Source organism: Phyllostomus discolor, chromosome 9 (genome assembly GCF_004126475.2).
Source record: "Phyllostomus discolor isolate MPI-MPIP mPhyDis1 chromosome 9, mPhyDis1.pri.v3, whole genome shotgun sequence".
Lineage (NCBI taxonomy): Eukaryota > Metazoa > Chordata > Mammalia > Chiroptera > Phyllostomidae > Phyllostomus > Phyllostomus discolor.
In genome coordinates, this window is record NC_040911.2 from 98,296,148 (window position 1) to 98,316,131 (window position 19,984).

General features: G+C 59.3%; 1 protein-coding gene across 1 annotated transcript; it reads right to left on the minus strand.

Moving 5' to 3' along the window:
- Window positions 1-287: 287 nt before the first annotated feature.
- Window positions 288-15,994, minus strand: KCNG1 (potassium voltage-gated channel modifier subfamily G member 1). Its single transcript, XM_028524497.2, has 3 exons — window positions 15,743-15,994; window positions 5,856-6,660; window positions 288-1,450 (listed from the first exon to the last, which is right to left on the minus strand). Exons 2-3 carry the CDS (start codon window positions 6,633-6,635, stop codon window positions 677-679), a joined length of 1,554 nt encoding a protein of 517 aa, XP_028380298.1. The 5' UTR covers window positions 6,636-6,660; window positions 15,743-15,994; the 3' UTR covers window positions 288-676.
- Window positions 15,995-19,984: the final 3,990 nt, after the last annotated feature.

Sequence of the window (19,984 nt, forward strand, 5' to 3'; positions counted from 1 at the left end):
AAGCGAGAGGGCGGGAGTTGGGTGTTTACTGCCAGTTTTCCCCAAGGCGCCGTTCCCTCCCTGCCCCTCCCCTCCCCCCGCCCTGGCGCTCCATCAGGCCGGAGGGACCCCAGGAGACAGGCCCTTTTCCTCCTGGTTCCCGCGTGGGCCGGGCCTGCGGGGAAGTGCAGCTTCCTGTCCTCAGAGGGCCCACGGCAGGCTTCTCCCTCCTCCCCGCGGGTTCTCTCTAGTGGCGCGTGACCCGCAGGAAAGACAGACACGGTGCTGCGGCCGTTTGCGCTTTTTTCTCCAGGCAGAGCCGTAAAGCGAGTCTTCACTGGGCGTATTTACATGGTGGGGAGGGAAAGCCCTCTCCTTATGGGGGGCGGGGACAGGCTGGAGGGTTGGGGTGCACGGGGGCGCGCGGGGGCGGGGGGACCGTCACGGCTGTGTGCTGGGCTCGTGGCCAGCTCGGCTGGCCGAGGAGGGCAGGACCCCCGTGCGGGTGTCACGAACACCCCAGGGTGTGGGTTGGGTGGGTCCTCTGCCAGGGACACATTCAGGATCAGCACGTGCCTTTCGGAGGCTTCTGCGGCGATGGCGTCTAGCCACGGAGGGCAGGCAGGGCTGGGGCTGTCCTGGCGGCGGCGGAGGCGGCTGTGGCGGCTGCGGCAGTGGCGCGGGGTGTCCCCGGGGCTCAGTTCTTGTCTCTGGTGTCTGAGGAGGCACTTCCAAACAAGATGTCACTGTCCTGAGACATGCCGCTCAGCTGCGACTTGGTTTTGATGAGGAACTGGGTCCTCCGGAACATCACCCTCTCCTGCTCCTGCTTGAGCTCCAGGTAGGAGCGGGAGAAGGTGTGGAAGATGGAGGTCACGGGGAAGGCCATGAGGAGGATGCCGCTGAGGATGCTGCTGAGCGCCACCACCTGGCCGGGCGTGCTCCTGGGGACCATGTCTCCGTAGCCCACGGTGGTCATGGTGATGACGGCCCACCAGTAGCAGGCGGGGATGCTGGTGAACTCGGGGCTGTCGGCCATCTCGTTCTCGATGACGTACAGGAGCGGGGCGAAGAGGGCGATGGCCACACAGAGGAAGAGCAGCAGGAGCCCGAACTCGCGGGTGCAGCGGCGGGCCGTGAGCCCCAGCGTCTGCAGCCCCAGCGAGTGGCGGGCCAGGCGCATGACGTACAGGATGCGCAGCGCCCGCAGGACCCGCAGCACCAGCCCCACCTTGTCCAGGTAGCTGTTGCCCGCGCCCGACTTGCGGCGGCCCGAGGCGGCGGCGCCGTCCACCAGCAGGGTGATGTAGTAGGGCAGGATGGCCACCAGGTCGATGAGGGTCAGCGGGCTCCGCAGGAAGGCGAACTTGCTGGGCGCCTGGATGAGCCGCAGGAGGAACTCCAGGGAGAACCAGCCCACGCACACGGACTCCACGATGAACACGTTGTGGCACATCTGGGAGCACTGGCCCTGGGGCAGAGGGGACAGTCACCGGAGAGGTCAGCGGCGGTCCCGCCAGCGAGGAGGCCAGCAACCCCTCCCCCTCCCGGGGCTGGGTGCCGTGCTACCTGGGCACGGCCAGCCTGCCTGTCTGTGCTGTCCCGCCCTGGGGCCTCTCTCCAGCTACGCTGACGCCCTGGGCGATCGCTAGGGCTTGGAGCGCCATCTTGAGGCTGACCACCTCTCTCTCCAGCCCACACCTCGCCCCTGAACTTCAGACTCCAGGCAGGCTGGCCTGCCGCCTTCTTGATGTCACCTCCCCCCACCCCCTTCAGTATCTGACGGGAGTCCCAACACCTCATATCCCAAACCAGCTCCTGATTTGTTTTTAAATGTATTATTATTGAGGTATCATGAACATGGGACATCGTGTAAGCTTCAGGTGTCAGCATGCTGACTGGATGCATCTACCCACCGCAACGTGGTTACTGCCGCAGAGCTGACACCTCTAGCACACCACGTAATTATCGTTTCCTTCTTTGTGTGGGAACAATTAAGATCTAATTTCTTTATAGGGTTGTACACTTGAAACCTGCATGATTTTAATTAGCCAATGTCACCCCAATAAATTCAATAAAAATAAAAGAAGACCCAGTGTCTTCAGGCTCCTGATTTTACCCGCCCGCCTGTGGCTCCCCTTCTCAGCAAGCGGTGACCCCGCCTCCTACGCAGGGCAGGAGACTGGGCCTCCTCCCAATGCCTCCCGTGTAATCCCCCAGAATCCCGTTGGCTCTTTATTTAAAGCGGTTCCAGAGTCAAGCCGCTTTTCACCATGTCCACTGCCAGGCACCTGCTTCCTGGGCTCCCTTGTCCCTCCCACCCATTTTGCACACACAGCCGGAGGCACCCTGAGCACCCTGAGTCAGGGCCCGGCCACCCGTGCTCAGCACCTCTGTGACTTGGAAGGACAGCGCAAGTCTCCCAGGCCACACGTGGCCGGCTGCCCCCTCTCCCACTTCCTCGTCCTCACCTACCTTGCTCGCCTGCTCCAGCCTCATGGGCCTGCTCACTGGCCCCCCTACAGCCCAGGCTCACCCCCTGGCCTGGCCCGGGCTTTCTCTCCCCTGGCTGGATCCCTCTGCCCGCACACCTACGTGGCTCTGCCCTCTTGCCTCCAGCTCTTTGCTTCAGTGTCACCCCAGGGGGGCCTTTCTGATCCCCTCCCCCATGCTTGCAATCACCCCTCCTCTTGTCCTGCACCTGATTCCCCTTCCCCTGCTCTATTTATTCAGAGAGCTTATTATCTTTTTTTTTTTCACCCTCACTCAAGGACATGTTCTTTCATTGCTTTTAGAGAGAGAGGAAGGGAAAGAGGAAACATTGATGCGAGAGAGAAGCATTGATTGGTTGCCTCCCATACGTGCCCAGACTGGGGATCAAACCTGCAACCTAAGCACGTGCCCTGACTGGGTATTGAACCTGCAACCTTTTGGTTATGGGACGATGCTCCAACCAAGGAGCCCATAGGCCGGGGCATCTCGCGTGTTTATTGTCTGTCTCTGCGCCCCGCCCCCCCTACTCCCTGTCCCACAGGCTGTGCCCCCGAGGGATGGGGCAGTTCGTTCGCCTGAAGAGGTCCCGTGTGCTGTGGGTGATCGGCTCACATTTGCTGCCTGGTTGGATGGAGGGGCACCGGGCCGGCGCTCAGACAGGCGCGGCCGCTCAGGGCCTGGCGGGCAGCGGGAATGGGGAGGGGGGCCGTTGTGGGTGGAGGCCACCGGAGAGCACGGCCATCACTCGTGCCCCCTTGATCGCCGCCTCCGGATCATGGAGACGGCCTCCTGGAAGCTTCCCAGAGAGGCTGGAAATCCGGAGTTTTCTGTGAAAGCTCCTGGGTTTTAACTGTGGGGATAATTCAGTGCGGAGTACGCACACTGTGGGCCTCTCAGACACATCTGTGCGCTGCGTTTGGCAGGTGCGCCGCCAGCTGGTCTCTGAGGAGCGTGGCTGGATGGCCGCGGGCCTCAAGTTCGCAGGGGCCTCCGCAGGGAGGAAGACACGGACAGAGCCAGCGTGGGGGGCGTGGCCTGTGGTTCCGGGGCACAGCTGCGCTCCCCGAGTCCTGCTCCACCAGCTCTCTCGCTCTCTCCCTCTAGGAAAGCATTGGGGGCTGGAGGGACGGACGACTCCTTGGAGGGGCCCTGAGGTCTCAGACCTGTGGGAAGGGGAGCTCCCAAGAGCTTTCTCTCAGCTTGCATCTCACGCTTATGGTCACAGGGTGGGGGGGAGGGATATGGGAGGGGAGAGTCACTGTCCTCCCCCTACTGGGCTTGAAGCCCCTTGAGGCTGGGTGACTTGTTTTGGTCACCCGGCCCCTCCCTGCGGTGCCTGAATGCAGCAGACACTCACACGTGTGCTCAAGGAGGAGGGGAAACAGGGAGCCACTGAGTCCCCGGAAAGGTCAAGGGCCAGGAGTTGAATAAAACAGCGGCCTGACTTGTATTTTCCTGGTGACATCGGCATTGCGTAGGCTGGCGCTGAAATGAAATCTATACTGATCCAAATCTGGGTGCTTCCAGACAGGTCTCAAATGGTGAGCATTTGCTTCATGTTTTTTGGGGGAGGTGAGGCAACTGAGGCACAGAGAGGTTAAGTCACTTGCCTGCAGACACACAGCCAGAGTGGAGGAGATAAGACTTACGTTCAGGCCGTCTGGCTCTTGTCCTGCCCTCGGCCTCACTTCCCTTTATGACCACCGATAGTTACCTTTGCTGCTGGGTGCTGCTGTCTCAGCACTTGCTTCTAAAGTTCAACACATAAGAAAGCGCCAGAAAGCTTCCTTGGGTTATAGATGCAAGAGTATCGCTCCTTCTTCCATACCGCTTGTGTGTGGAAAACCCCCCATGGGGTCAGTAGCTCTGAGGTCCCATGCAGGGTACACAGTCAGCGCTCAGTAAGTGCTGGCTGGCACGATATTTAGGTTCAGTTTTTACCGCCATACCTGCTTCTCCAATACAGTGTGTCCTACTTCTGCCTATACAATGTGTACCTGTCTAAACCTTTCCATCTGTCTTCAAACTTGCTCCCCGAAACCCCGGGTCGGGGAGGGGTCTCACACAGAAGGGGGCCGACCTGGGGGGCGAATGTCCCGTGGATTCAGCTCCCACCGAGAGTTGCCATGTGGGGGGGGGTGCAGAGCAGGTCTGGAGGCCCAATCATACAGATTTTTAAGAGAAGCTGGGGGTTTGATTTTTTAAAAGATTTAAAAAATCTAGTTATTTTTAGAGAGAGAGGAAGGGAAGGAGAAAGAGAGGGAGAGAAACATCGATGTGTGGTTGCCTCTCATGCGCCCCCTACTGGGGACCTGGCCTGAAACCCAGGCATATTCGATTCCCTGACTGAGAATTGAACTGGTCATCTTTTGGTTCGCAGGCCCACACTCAATCCACGGAGCTATACCAGCCAGGGCAGAGTTTTAATTTTTAAATGAAAAAAACACCTTACTTTTAAATGTTGACGACCAAGGCAAGATTTGGGGGAGTGCAGCAGGGGCCTGTAACCTGCTTTTGTGGGGGGGCTATGTATATGAGGACCATGTGGGACCCATTGTTCCACACCGAAGAACACAGAATTTGGACTCGGGCAGACCTGGGTCTGGGCCAGCTGCTCTGCCTCCGCATCCTCACCTGTCAAGTGCGTGAGAGAACACCTCCCATGCCGGGTTGCGTGGGAGACTCACCCTAAAAGACTGGGGGTGCGCCGGGGCCGCAGCCCCGCCCCTGGTTCCTCTGAACCGCCCACTAAGTGGCAGCCTGGAGGGTTGAGCACACCCCCATGCCAGGCCCCCGAGGAAACATGGCCCATGCCTTCTCTTATTTAACACAGAGAAACGGCCACTGTTTGATGGCAGGTGCACACACACACACGCACCTGTCAGAAAAGTTACATTCAGAACCCAGAAAGTGCTCCTGGGATATTTTTATACAAAGGAATTAGGAGGGTGGAGAAAGGACTTCAGTCAGTGAAATAAATGTTGGTGATGTATGTCGTGTGCTCAGCGCGGGGCCAGGCACATCATAAATCACGCCATCCATTTAGTCACCCGTGCCTTCATTTATTTAACAGAGTGGCGGTGTGCCTGGTGGTGCTGGGCACTGGGCTGGACACTGCGGCACAGCGTCTAGGCCTGGGCAGACACGGGGCTCGTATTTGAATGTGGAGGTGGACAACCACATGTAAAGGTGACGTCAGGAGGGACTGGGGATGCTACCCGGCTGGCGCAGTCAGGGAAGGCCTCCTGGAGGAGGTGGCAGTGTGCACTGGGAAGGATGTTGGCTTCTGGGAGGACGTGGCCTAGCAGGCAGCTTTGTCTCCTGTGCTGAGAGACCTTCCTACACCGCAGCGCGCCTCCTTGCACACAGTTAGGGGCTCTTACCTGCTCCTCCTCCTCCCTCAAGCTGGGCAAGGTGCTGATGGAGAGGTTGACGGCGGTGACGGTGACAAAGAGCACCGACAGGCAGGCGAACACCTTGCCGGGCAGCCCCGAGTGCGGCCTCTCCACCATGTCGCGCAGCCTCCGCATGCAGCGGCCCAGGCGGCCCTCGCCCTCCGCCGCCGCCGGGCCCTCGCTGTCGCGGCTGTCGCTGTCCAGCGGGTCGTCCTCGTCCTCCCGCTCCACCATCTCGGCGAACTCCTCCATCTTCTGCAGGTAGCGGCGCTTGCAGCAGCCGTCCAGGTGGTCCTCGGCGATGCCCCAGTACAGCAGCTCCTCCTGGAAGGACAGGGCGCACATCTCGCGCAGCAGCCGCAGCTTGCCCGCCCGCAGGAAGGTCAGGATGGTGCCGAAGGCCCCCGGGTTGCGGTCGAAGAAGAACTCGTTGCAGGTGACGTCATAGTCGTCGCACACGTTGAGGATGTCGTCGAAGTTGGTGCAGGCCTTGAGCTGGCCCAGCCGCGTCATCGGGAACTCCTCCAGCGTGGTCCAGGGCAGCGAGTACTTGATGCCGCCCACATTGATGATGATGCGCCGCCGCCGGTCGTCCGGCGCGCCCCCCTGGCGGGGCTCGTCCTGGGGCCGCAGCCGCTGCGCCCGGCGGTAGAAGACGCCCTTGAGCGACTGGCTCTGCGGGAAGAAGGCCGGGTGGGAGGAGGCGTCGGAGGTGCAGCTCAGGGCACTGTAGTCGTAATCAGAGTTGTCTCCCGGTAGGAGGGTCATTTTGGGCTTCACATGCCTCTCGGGCCTGGAGGGGGAGAAGGGAGGAGAGACCCTCGGTGAGTCCTGAGTCTCAGCCAAGGATGCTAATGCCGCAGGTATTTGCCGTTAGGGACTGAAGTGTCCCGGCCAGATTCACAGGGAAAAGCCCTACCTGTCCCCACGCATGGGACCGTGTTCTGCGGTGGGGCCTCTGGGAGGTGATTGGGTTTACAAGGTGGGACTAGTAACCCCCTCATGGGATTAGTGTCCTTACCAGGAGGGGAAGGGAGACCAGAGCCCTCTCCCCCGACCCTGTGCGGGCATAGTCAGGAGGCACCATCTATAGGCCAGGAAGGGGGTCCTCCCCAGAGCCCCACCAGGCTGGCACCCTGATGGCCGAAGCCCCAGGGAGCTTTCATTGTGAGCAGTGCAAGTCTCTTCGTGAGCCACCCCGCTCAGTGTTTTGTTATAGCAGCCCAAGCTGACTAAAACATTCACTTCAGAGTGAAAATAGCAACACCACCCTGCAGCATCCCCTAAGTGTTACAGCTCTTCCACATCCACCTCACTTACATAAATACACGGAGAGCTACTGGGTGCCAGGAACGCTTTAAGCACTAGAGATTCACAGCCGAGCCCAGAGCCAGACACCGGCCCTGACCCCGGGGGGCCGGCAGCCTGCGGGGCTGCCGGGCAACCGCCGTCCTGCCATTTACCGCACGCTTTATCGGGTGTGAGCCCCGCTTTTTCTTCGGGATTCATGTAGCTGAGAAAGGAGGCGATTCTGGAGGCATTTTTGATGGTCATGTCTGGTGGATGCCAACAATGCTTCTGAAATTCCTGCAATGCGCAGGCCAGACCCCACAACGGAGAATTATCTGGCCCCCAGGGTCCACCGTGCCCAGGAGGAAAAGCCCCAGTGTTGTGAGTATGAGCACGGACTTTGGAGGCCCAGCCGGGGCGGGCTACTCCATGTTGATGTGTTTCAGTTTCTTCATCTGTGAAATGGGTACAACCACATGATCCACTTCGTAGGATTATCAAGACAATTCAATGAATGATGTGCATAAGAGCACTTAATACAGTGCCTGGCACACAGTAGGTACTCAGAAATAATCATGATTACTATTTGTATTTATCTTAAAGGAATACCTTGTACAGCTCCCATAACCAGAAAACCCACATCATTTGCCACAAATAACAGTGTCCAAGGAAAGTGCAATTGTGACAACAGAGCCATCCATATTCACTCACAGATCGGGAAACGTCATCTTGAGGATACAGGAGGGAACAAGGACAGGCGTGCATGCTCCTCCAGGAAGCCTTCCTGGGCTTTTCCAGCTAAATCAGGTTCCCTCCACCCCTCTTCATGGTGCATGTATCTTCAGTACACTCCTCACCCAGTGTTAGCATTATCTGGGTGCAAGCCTGGCCCCCTTATTGGGCTCCCTGCTGCTTGAGGGGAAGAGCTGTGCCCCAGTCCTCTCCGGATCCCCGTGCCCAGCTCCAAGAAGTGCCTGTTCCATAAGAACATTTCCTGCTGGTGCGGCCGACATGGAGAGGGCACTTCTGAGAAACTGAGGTCAAAGAATCAGCCGGGGTAGGCTCCTTCCTTCCCAACCCTCAGGGCTAGAATGAGCTAAGCTTACTCACTCGTAGCCCACGGGCCAGATTGGGTTCACAAATATTTTGCCTGGCTTGGAGAAGATTTTGAAAAAGGAGAAGTTTCACGTAAGCATTCGTATTCTTGGTTTCTCTGGAAAATCAGCTATCTGGCAATATGTGGACTGAATTCCAGCTGAGAATGGCTGTCCCCTTGAGGCAGGGCATGCCTATGGGCATGCCACCCACCACAGTCCCCACCTCTTCTTGTCGTCTTCCTACACCCACTCTCCTTCACTCCTGTACATGTTCTTCTTGGCCCCTGAAGGCCTTGGAGTTTGAGACCCTCAGATTATGGCCACAGGGCTCTCCAGAACTAAGCCACTCCGAAAGAAAGCAGTAAGCATCTGATACTTTGCTTTTTAAAAGCAGCGTCCCTCCCCCAGCCCAGTCCCCCATGGAAGCACGTGGTACCAGCAAAATCCATCAATTCCACACGGACGCCCGTTTCCAGTGCCCCAGTGTCAGTCTGCGCTCTGGACCAGCTCAGGGCAACCACGCGCATGCACACAGACACCTGTCCGGACGGGGCAGGGAACCACAGGAGCCAGGAGGGCTTCCCCGTCGGAAAGGGGACCTTTCCCACCTGCGCTGCTTCTACAAAAGCAAACCGTCCCTCCTCGCTCATCTTTGGGGAAAACTAATTTCACAGGCTGGGGTTTGGAGAACTAGGGTAGACCCGTGTTTGAAGTAAAAAATGATTCGCTTTTAGAGTGTTGGGAATGTCTTTCACTCACCCTGACATTTCAACCCATCTCCTTGGGCAAGGCCGCCAGGACCCCCTGCAGGAGTGACAGAGGGGTCCCTTCCAGGCGACGTCGAGTCAGTGACACCGTCTTCAGCTCTGCTGCTCTGTCTTCATCAGGAGGGACAAACCACGATCTACTTGGCCAGAGTGGTGACGGAGTCGAGGGACACTCCTCGGGTCCTGCGAGCCCCGGAGAGCTCTCGTAACAGCCCCGCAGCACCATCCCCTCTTCTCTGAGGAATTTCTTCCAGCCCGCCTGCTCTCCCTCCGGCGGGAAGCTTCCGCCGCCAGGAGCAATGGATTCCTCCTGCCTTTCCCTCCTGGCTCAGGTCAGTTGCGGGTTCAAGCCTCCGCCTCCCGTGTGGTGTGCAGAGCTATCCTGTCTCAGCAGACGGCTTAGTGTGGAGGAGAGGGAAAAAGGACACTTGGTTCAGTCCGCGTGCACCTGGAGGACCCAGCACCGGAATTCGCTAAACACGGAACGGGTGTGCTTCTCCTTGCATCCAACCTGATGGGCGTGTGGGGCGCGGGGCCGGCTCCCCGTGCTCTGGACTCCATAGTCTCCAGCGAAGGTCGCAAATCAAACACGTCCCAAAGTTCAGCTTCTGCAAAATACCGCCCCCTTTCACCCACTCCGGTACCCTCATGACAGATCTGTCTTTTAATATTTCTCTTCAGGGTTAGGTCTGTCACCTCGAGAGCGCGGTGGGTCAGACTGAATGACCTCTGGGGGCCTGTGGGGGTTTGGGAGGGAGAAGCCAGCTCGAGAGACAACTCCCTGACCGTCCCAAGCTGGGGAGGCAGAAGAGCCCGCTGGCTCCAGGCCAGTTACTGTGACTTTGGGCAAGTCGCTCCTACCTCTGAGACTCAGTTTCCTCATCTGTAAAGTGGGAATGTGAATAGCTCCCACTTTCTTGAGTTGGGGTGAAGACTGAGGCAAATGCCATGGTGATGTGATTGCCCCAATGCCTGACACGTGACGGGCACCTGCTGTATTATTAGCTATGGGATGGGCTGCCTGCCATCCCCCCTCCAACAGCCAAGGATGACTCCTTTCCTGACCTGATCCAGTGGGATCTGAACCCGGCATTGTCTGACCCCCGGAGCCCACTGCTGGAGGGAGTGTGGCCCGGTGCAGCCTCTGGGAAAGCCCCCAGGGTGCAGAGGGAGATGGAGGGTGCTGGTGCCTTGTGACCCGGGAACCCCACTGCGGGGCAGGTCTCACGGGCCTGGACTCACAGCGGTCTTGGCAGACATTGCCGGCCGTGAATTATCCGCACTCAAACCCCTGACTCGGGACCTGCATCTGGGGAAACAGACATACGAGAGAAACAAGGTACATGGCTGTGCATTGCCAACTGCGTGTCATCCTGGGTCCCCCAGGGTCTACTAGGTGGGGTGGGGAGACGGAGGAGGGAGTCCTGTCGATGGCGCAGGGATCAGAAGCGACGCACTAGATGTAGGTTTAGCGACACACTGAGGTCTCAAAACCATGTGGAAGAAGAAACAGAAGTTTACAGCACTGGCTCTTGGTACCAGTGACCACACACAACATCACGCATTTTACAGAGATTCGTGCACACGTTAGGATTGGTACCGACCGCGGGGAGGGCGCCGGGGAGTGGAGGGAAAGGGGAGCAAGGGAGGAGAGTGGGGACTGGAGTGAAGGGGCCGGTGGATGACATGGCCCGGCACAGGCCGGGATGCAGAGGGAGGGAAGGAGCGTGGTGAACGCCACTCTGTCCGGGCTTTAACCAAGGGAACAACCAGACAAACGAACACAAGAACAGCCAAGCCACCCGGTCCCAAATCACTCTGGTGTTTGGCGGATACAGATTTCTGGGCTCTCCCCAGACCTTCTCACCCAGAGTGCCTGGGGGGGGGGGCCCGGAATGGGCATTTCAACAGGTTCCCTTAGAAAGTCTCCCATATGCTCCAGAGAGAAAGAGGGGGTGCTATGAACATCCAGAGATCTCACAGGAGCTGGGGGCTCGAGAGCTGCTCTGGGCTTTGGAGGGGAGCCCCTTGCCCAACCTCTCGATGCCCCTGGGGTTCTGGAAGGCTCTGTGGGTCCCCTGATTGGGGAGCCTCACTGGGGAAGTGGAAGCCTTCTGCACTGTGAACGCCTTGACCAAGTTCCCCTGTGTGAGCCAGCAGATCCGCTGACACTCCCATGCAGTCTCTGGTCCTTCCTCTCGGGAGAAAGGCGGTGTTTACCAGCAGCGGCTGAGGGCTCAGTATCCATTTCCAAAGACGAATGATCGTTTAAACCGTAAGGAGTTCCGAGTGGCAGCCTCGCCCTGAGGCTTCTCTGTGGCCAGGGTGTGACTCCGGTGGGGGTAGGAGCGGGGAGTAGGAGGGGACTCTGCATCCTGTGCCCATCCTTAGCTCTCCGTCCCTTTTCTAAGCGGGAGGGAGGCTGCAGAGAGAGAGCTGAACGGTCCTAGCACTTTAACAGCAGCGAGCACAGCCTCCCTGAATTGCCCGTCATGTGGCAGGTGCTGCGGAAGCCCTTCCCAGAGAGGCAGGCATTACCGTTAACTCCCCCATTTTGCAGATGAGGAAACGGAGGCTTCGGGAAGTGAAAACTCGCAACTCTGGTGACGAGTGATGAAGCCAAAATCTAACTAAGTCTGCGGGACTCCAAACCGCACGCCCTCGACTCTGCATTTCCCTGCCTCCCCGGAGGTCTTCCGGGGCTGTGAGCCAGGCGGCCCTTTTCTGTGGGGTGCGTGTCACCAGCGCCTGGGTCCCTCATCTCTGTTTTCTACAGGCAAGCTTTGGGACGGACGGTCTTGAGGGATGAGCAGAGGCAGACAATAGCTCGTGGTTCCTAGTGCGCATGCATTTGCACAGCAGCCGAGTGAGAAGTCAACGAAACGCCTGGCTTGGTCAAATTCCGAGTTGCCCTTTTGGCCGCTGGGTGGAAGAGCTCCCCTGTGCCACCAGCCAGGAGTGAGGGTGGAGCCCCTGGCTCACCATGTGCGAGCTGTGCACCCTTAAGCAAACAACTTCACCTCTCTGTGCCGGGGCGTCTCAGCTGTAAGCTGGGGTGATCATCGCCCCAGCCTTGCAGGCGCCTGGAGCTGCACCCCACCCATGTGTTTGCTAGAATGGCCCTTGTGCAGCAAGGCTGCCCCCCCCCCCATTCTCCCCTCGCATTTCCTTTTTTCCAGGAGGAGTGAGAAAGAGCAGACACCTTCCAGGGGCTGGACTTCAGGGCTGGCTCTCCCTCTCACCTGGCCCTGAGGTCAAGCCCCTTCCACGGCAAAGCCTCAGTTTCCCCACCTGTAACATAAACTGATGAGCCACACCCCTCTGGTAGGCAGAAGAACGGTTCCCCCGAGAAGTCCGCATTCTAATCCCTGGGCACTGAGGCTACGTTACTGTAGTACACAGCAAAGGGACTTTGCCGGTGTGATTAAATGCAGATGGAGGGAAGATCCAGGTGATTCTGGATTATCTGGGTGGCCCTGTGTCATCCAAAGGGTCTTCGTAAAAGGGAGGGAGGAGGGTCAGAGTCAGAGGGGATGGGTGGCGTGATGCGGGGGGCCAGGAGCATCAAGGATGCAGGCAGCTCCCAGGAGCTGCAAAAGGCCAAGAAATGGCTCCCCCCGAGAAAGACCACAGCCCTGCTGACCCCTTGGTTTCGGCCCAGTGAGACGCACTGTGGACTTCTGAGCTCCCAAAACTGGAGACATTCCCCTGGCAGAGTGGCTTCCTTGGTCCGGTCCCACCCGGGGTTAGGGCTCCTGGCTGGGATGACTCAGGCTTGGGTGATGCTGCATTAATCTCCAATTAAAATGTTAATCAGAATGGATTCAGCCATTAGGCTGGCCCAGGTCCTGGCACGTTGAATCTCTCTGGGAGATGCTGTGCCCACGTGGAGAAATCTTTCTTAGCCGCCTGCCATCCATCATCCGTCCTCATCATCATGCAAGCAGGCCGGACCTCAGTCCAGCTTCTTTGGGGCTGGGGCCCAAGTTCTGGGCAGGGGGTAGTATGTTTTCTGGGAGCTGGGCTCTTCCCTCCACCCCCCACCTGCTGTCACAAGAGTAAACAAGTCAGAGTCACCCCCCCCCCCAAAAAAAAAAGACAGAGGCAGCCTCTGGGGCCTCCCTATTCAGCTGCTGCAAAATAGCACCAAATGCGTCTTTGCCTTCCGCCAGGAGGTGTTTTGGGGTGTGTGCCAGACAGCCCTTTTCAATTTGCCTCCTTGCAGGGTGAAATTTGGGAGCACAGACACAAGCAAAGGAGGAGCAGGCTTGGGGGAGAGGTGGGGACCTTGGGACCCGGGAAGGGACACTTGCTGAAACAGTCCCTCAACTCCTCTCCCCTCAGTTAAGAGTTAGGGCTGCGGTCTCTGGGGCGAGCGGCGGAGGGAGGTGAGGAAGGGAGCAGGGACAGCACGGGGCCTGCCCGCGTGTCTGGGGAGGCGTGGGGGTGAGGCCCCCGCAGAGCAGGGGAGAGTTGCGACCCTATGGGCAGCACCCGCACCCAGCCTGCCCTGCGACAACCATGGCCAGGGGTGATGGAGTGCGTGCAGCGACTCTCTTGCCTCTCCCTTTTGTTAATTCTATTTGGAGTGGCTCTCCCAGCTGCCATTTTCCACTCAGGGGCTCCATTTCTGGGTTTAATGACTCAACCAAGAGTGGCTTCCCAGGCGCCTATATGTTTGACAACCGGAAATGTGGACTCTTCATCACATGTAAGAAAAGGGATGCGGAGAAAGGACAGCCCTTCGGGGCTCCAGGGGGGTGCATTCCTGGTCTCTTAGTCCTGCATTCAGGACACGTCTCTCTCTCGGTCTCTCTCCGCTCTTCCGTTCCCTGGGGCATCCACCTCACCTCTTGCCAGAGCCCGGCTGTGTGTTTGGTGCAGAGGATTTAAGGAGGCAGTGGGACCAGAGCCTGGCTCCCAGAACTGCCCCAAGCAGCTTGGGGGTGGCGGGGGAGGGCAGCCTGAGTTCTCAAGCCTCGGTGCAGGAGCGAAGGCTCTCTTGTTTCCGGCACATTCACGGCTCCCCATGGGTTTGGAGTGTGTCCCAAGGCAGACACCTCTCTGCTGGAACGGGCTGTGACAGGGGGTGGAGCAACTGCTGAGGGCAATGCCCAGGGGCCACCCCGGCCCATCCAGCAGACCCTGTCCCCACTCAGCAGGTGCCTCTGCAGAGCTCCAGGGCACAGGGGGGAGCTCAGGCCCAGCAGAGCCTGAGAAGTCCTTGCCCTGGCCACGTGCTGCTGCCCAGGCCCCCAGCACCAGGGCCGGTCTCCCACGGTGCCACACTTTCCTTGGAGACAGGCTCGGGTGAGCCAGACCCCGGGTGACTCCGACTGCCGTCATGTGCGCGGGCATGAAACACACCCCAGTGACAGCCCTCTGCTCAGACTCAGAGAGGCGGGAGCCTCCCCCGTGCCCCCTCCCCCAGTGAATCAGAGCAGCTCCTGCTCCCTCCTCTCACCTCCCCCCTGCACTTATCTCAAGGTGTCGGCGACGGGGGATCTGTGTCCGTCTCACCCACCCGGGTGACGCTGCTGCCTGGCGCGCCGTGAGTGCTCAAGAACAGCAAGTGCTTAAGGAAACGCCTCCTGAGTGGACAGCTAACTCACAGACCCCGTGGGGGGGCGCCTGCCCTCACCTGCAATACTAGGTCAGTGTTTCTCAACCCTCCTCGCTACCTGCTCCCCCACCAGCCCTTTGGAGACCCTTTCCTTCTAGCCAGCAACCTGTTCCAGACACCCTTCTCCCCTGGAGAATGGAGGCATTCGATGACCAAGGAAGGACCATCCTACAACCTGTCCAGTGACGATGCGCCCTACACCCCTGGAGGGGGCGGGGGCTGCTGGAGCAGCCACCCCCACAGGCTGAAGCCTCCTCCAGGGAGGGGCCGGGTCTTAATTCTTACTTCTCCTTAAGCTACGAGCCGCCTTCCATTTTATCCTGGCCCCACCCCTCTCCTTCCACCTTCTCTCCCCACCCAGTACAGGCCTCAGTAACTGTCTGTTACATGAATGGAATAAGGGCTGTGAGGCTCTTGGCATGCTGAGCTGCGCATAGTAGGTGCTCAGCCCATCTTTGTCCCATCCATGGATGAATGAATGAAATGCTCTCTTCTCCTTTCTCACCCCCAAACTCCACCATCCATCCAGGCTGAGCCCCTCCTGGCCATGGGGACGCTGAGGCTGAGGTGGTGACGACCCACCTTCCCTCAGGTGAAAAGAGCGGTCTCGGGATCCCCAGGACCCAGCACACAGTAGGCACTCAATAGAAGCCTGTTGAGTTAATGACGGACTCAACAAAGCCCACTGGTGTGGGAAGCTGCATTCCGTGCCTACGGATAGAGTGAATGAGCCGGGGACAGACGCCCGCTCCCATCTCCCCCAACACTCCCTCCTCCCGGGGCTCCGCCAGGCAGCGAGAAACCCCAGCCTCTGCCCGGATGACTCCCCTCCGCAGGCGCCTCCCCTACTTTGCACTCCGGTGGGTGACCCGCTCGCGAAAAACGCGAGCTGGAACCGCACTGTGACCGCGGCGAGCGCGCTCCACGCCCTGCCCGCAACGGAACCTAGGTCCTCTGTCGCCCCAGCCGCCCTCCTCGGCAGGTTTTGGGGTCCCCCCAGGGGAGCCCCGAGCTGCGCCCCAGCCCGAATTCGCAGGCGCGGGGGCCGGTCAGCGGCTTGGTGGCGCCCGGCGAGGCTGCAGCGCGCAAAGTTCCCACCTCAAGTTGCCCGTCGCGGCGTCCCCGCCTCGGAGTTGGCCGGGCCGCGGCTCGCGTCGCCCGGGCTGCCGGGGGGGTCCCAGACGAGGGCCCCGGAGGCAAGGGGCTGGTGGCCTCCCGGGGCTCCCGCGCCGCCTCCTGGAGCCGCAGGCAAACTTCGGCCCCCGATCCCGGCTCAGCTCCCGCACTCGGACCCAGGGTCGCCTGCTTCTGCCTCGCGGTCCCCGCCGGGCTCCAAGTGCGTCGGGAGCGCCGAGCGGCAGCGCTGAGAGAGGGAGGCGGGCGGGAGGCGGGACGAAGGGAGGGGACTGAGCGCGGGGCGGGGAGAGGGGGCGGTGGCAGGCGGCGGTGCCCGCCTGGCCCCGCAGCCGAGTGAGTGCAACACACACAGGCACCCGGCGTCCGGGCGTCCAGCTCGCGGCCGCGGACCTCTGATGGACAGCGCTCCGCTCGGCCCCTTCCGAGCGGTGCCCCGGGCTGGACGCGCGCAGCGCCCCCTGCCACCGCTTTCTGCTCTTTCCCGCCGCCCCTCGGCCCAGCGGCCCTCGTGGTTCTCGTGCTCCGCTGTGGTGGGGCTACTGGCTCTCCAGCCTCCTGGGGTCGTGCGTGCCTTCCCTGGAAGTCCAAGTACGCCCAAGGTCCTGGACCTCTTGCGTCTTTGCTGCAGAGTCTCCACGGGCCACGTCAAGTCCCCAGGTTCCACTGCACCGCGGCTGCACGCTCCACGCGCTTCCGCCTTCTGAGGACCACGTGCACCCTGTCTGGTGCTTCTCCTTGCAGTCCAAGTGCACCGTTGCCCTTGGGCACCTCATGCCACTGTGCGCCAGGGACTGCAGGCACCTTGCAGCATCAACTTCTTAGGGACAGCCGGGCTAGGTGCCTTTCCCTCCAGGGTCGCGTGCGCCACCATCCCGGGGTCCGTGGGGCCTGGGGTCCGGGAGTCCTACACCCGGTGCGCGGGCAGCTGGCGGGGAGCAACGCCCGGTGTCAGAATTGGTAGGAGTCGCGCTTTTCCTGGGGGTTGGGTCGGACCCCAGAGGGCGGCGCTACAGAACCAGCCTCTTAAGATCCCTTGCCTCGCACCCTGCTCGCCTCTTTTCCTTCCCGTCTCTACCGCTCTTCCCCACCGGGGAACCATGAAAGGACTGAGGAAAGCTGGCTGTGGGCCCTGCCTGTGGCCTTCTCCTTAAGGGAGGGGATCAGGCTCCAGAGTGGGGGGTGTCCACTTTTTCTGAGATTTCCTGAAGAGGAATAGGGTTAGGGCGTTCATGCGCTCGGCAACCCTTGGCTCATGGAGCCCTGGAGGCGACCACACCTGCCCCCCAAGAACTTGCCTGCTGTGGGGAGAGGGGCAGACCCAGGACCACTGCTAACGAGTGGAGAAGGGTGGGTACAGGGTGGGGGGAGACAGACCACTTAGGTAGACCTATGAGGGGGTGCCTGAGCCCTGGACAAGGAGAAGACAATCTTTGGGACATGCGGGGAGAGCTTTCCAGGAGGGTGGGGCAGCAAAGACCACGATCCTGAAGCAGGAGGGAGGGAGTTGTGTCTGAGAATCGGCGGGGACACCGGGGAGGCGGACTGGGGAGGGTGTGTAGGACAGGAGGTCCCAGCCCTGTGCGCTTCGGTGATCAGGTGATCCCCGGAGGACACTTTGAGAAACAGCTCTGGGGGAAGGATCAGGCCGGTGCCTTCTTCTCCCATCTGAACATCGGTCAGTGCACATATAAATGTCCCCTTCTCATTGTCCGTCTCCCCACTAGACGTCACGCCCCATCAGGGTGAGCTCGGAGTGCTACCCTCCCAGCATCCTCCACGCTGCCCGGCACGGACAGGCCAGGCTTCCGAAATAATGGCTTGGGGCCACGTAAAGTCCCCAGGTCGCCTTAGAGAGACCTAGAACTTGCCGAACACCAGAAGATGAGGATGTGCAGCACCTGACTCCTCCGGAGGGCTTGTGAAAACCCACATGGCTGGCCCCCACCCCCCGATTCAGTGGGTTTGGGGAGGGGCCCTCCTAGCAGGTTCTCTGGTGAGACTGGTGCTGCTGGTCGGGGATCAGGGTGTGGGGACCACTGATGCTAGAGACCTGAAACTCAACCCAGCTGGGTCTGACTTCAAAGCCCACACGGGCTACCAGATCCACGGGGGAGGGGGGGGGTCCAAGCCTTGCTCCCTATCGTGTAGGGTCAGCTGAGCCTATGAGCACCCCTAGGGTCAAGGGCTGGGCCTATGAGAACGCTATGCACCTGAGCCAAAGGCTGGGGTGACCCATGAACAGAAGACCCTGAAACGCTGGGTGTAAACCATCATCAATAAGGGCGCCTCCCTCCCTGCCCCTCCCCCCACCCGCCTCACGGACACAGACTCACTTGCCGTGCCCACGAGTTAAATTACTGCCCGATCTTATCCCTGACTTGTGCTAAACGAGGTCCAATAAAATTCTTTTAAATCCTTTTAAGGAATTCCCTCTTTTCGGTTCCTCCCTCCCTTTAGAGCCTTCCAGATCCTCAGCTCCTCGTATCTTCTTCATTTTCCACCCGAGAGGCACTCCCTCCCAAGCTGTGCTGTGGAAGTGGATGTCGATGGTGCTTGTGAACGTCTTCTGGAAAGACCGGACTGGCGGTTGCTTGCAGACACCCAGGAGGTGTTGCAGGGGGTGTGGCTGGGCCATTTGTAGATCGCAGAGGTGCGCACTGGGCCAGCAGGTGGACTCTGGCTCGAAGACCAGTTGCATTTGGCCCTGCTGGCTTAAAAACAATTCTTTTAATTTTGAATTAGTTGCTACCCTTGAACACTGGGTAGATTTCACATACAATATTTTCTTTAGAGACAGTGGGAGATCTGGCTGACACCCCTCAAGGGAGTGGGGTGCTGGCTCTGGGTCACACCCCCACCCTAAGCCCCAACCTTGGCCTCTGGTTTGCCCCTCAGCTCACATTGGGTTGTTTAAGTTACCACCAGGCCCAGGGAATCCTGAGTTGCTGACCTCTCGTCTAGGGTCACACAGTAAATGCGAAAGGAGTGCCTGCATCCAGGCCTGTGTGAGCTAAAAGCCCGAGCTGGTCACTGAAAAACGTGCTGCTATTAGTATAGGGGCAGGCGGAGGATGTGGCCTCTCTGTCTCTGGCCCGAGGAAATACCTTAAAAGGGAGTTGCTGTCAGCGGGTTAAGGATATGCTTTCCTTCCCATTCATAACCAACCGTCAGTAAGCCCTAAAGTTCTGGGTTGTTTTTCTTCCGCGTGAAGGGTTCCCCTCCGCGCTGTCCAAACTTTTGTATCCATCCGCTCTCCTGCGATGAAAAGGCTTGGGGTTGCAAGACACCTGGTTAGAGGGAGGAGGGCAGCCTGGGGAGGGGGTTGGGGGATGGCATTTTCCACTTCTGTAGCTCTTTTGGTGGGGGGCTGTGAACCTAACATGTGTGGGGGAGGAGGGTTGCAGCTGGTTGCTTTGGCGTGGGGATGCGGGGATTCTGCCCACCGCCTCCCCTGCGGTCACTCTTCTCCAGGCCTTCCGCCTTGTCTCTGTGCCTCTGACACCCCGAACAAGCTTTGTCCTTCCGTCTGCTGTGACCTTCCACGGACTTACACACAGCTAGTTCCTTCAGGTCTCAGCCAGCTGTCCCTTTGGCACTCTTGGTCAGGGGCCGGGATCAGGGGGCCGGGGGTGAGGCTGCGGCATGCATGCAAGGGTGCAACTTTACTTAAAGCTTTATTTTAAATGTTGATGATTTGCTCATCGTGGGTTTGTTTTGCACTGATTTGGATTTTAAAAATATTCTATCAAAATGTTGTTTATCTTTAAAAAATTCTTTTCATAAGAGTTTATTTGAGCCAAACTGACAACATATGCCAGGGAGGGAGATCTCAGATGCTCCGCCCAGTGTTACTTAATGTGACGACTGAGCTTTTGGGCACCTTCTTTCACTGTGCACCCCAGTCGGGGACCCCATGTGCCTCACCCCAGCCCCGGCTTTGCTTCCAGGCCAGGGTGCTCTGGGTGGGGAGTCAGGACATCTGGCTTATGGTCCAGCCTGTGCCCCTAGACAGGCTGTGTGACGGGACACAGTCCCCTCGGTGCCTTGAGCCTCTCAGCTGTGCCATCTACCAGGGCGGGGGTTCTAGTTGGCTCTAGTTCTAGAACTATCCAGGACACCTGCTAGAGCTCCGATAGGTTGTGCATTGTCCCCTGGGCCCTTTGGGGCTGCTTTAGGCCTCGCTGACTCTTCTCATTATGGGGT

Bases quoted from the DNA above. Each gene is read 5' to 3' on its own strand.
- KCNG1 (XM_028524497.2), bottom strand. From the start codon at position 6,635: ATGACCCTCCTACCGGGAGACAACTCTGATTACGACTACAGTGCCCTG. The intron at 1,451-5,855 runs GTAAGAGCCCCT...CCTCTGCCCCAG, and splicing joins TGAGGGAGGAGGAGGAGCAG to GGCCAGTGCTCCCAGATGTG.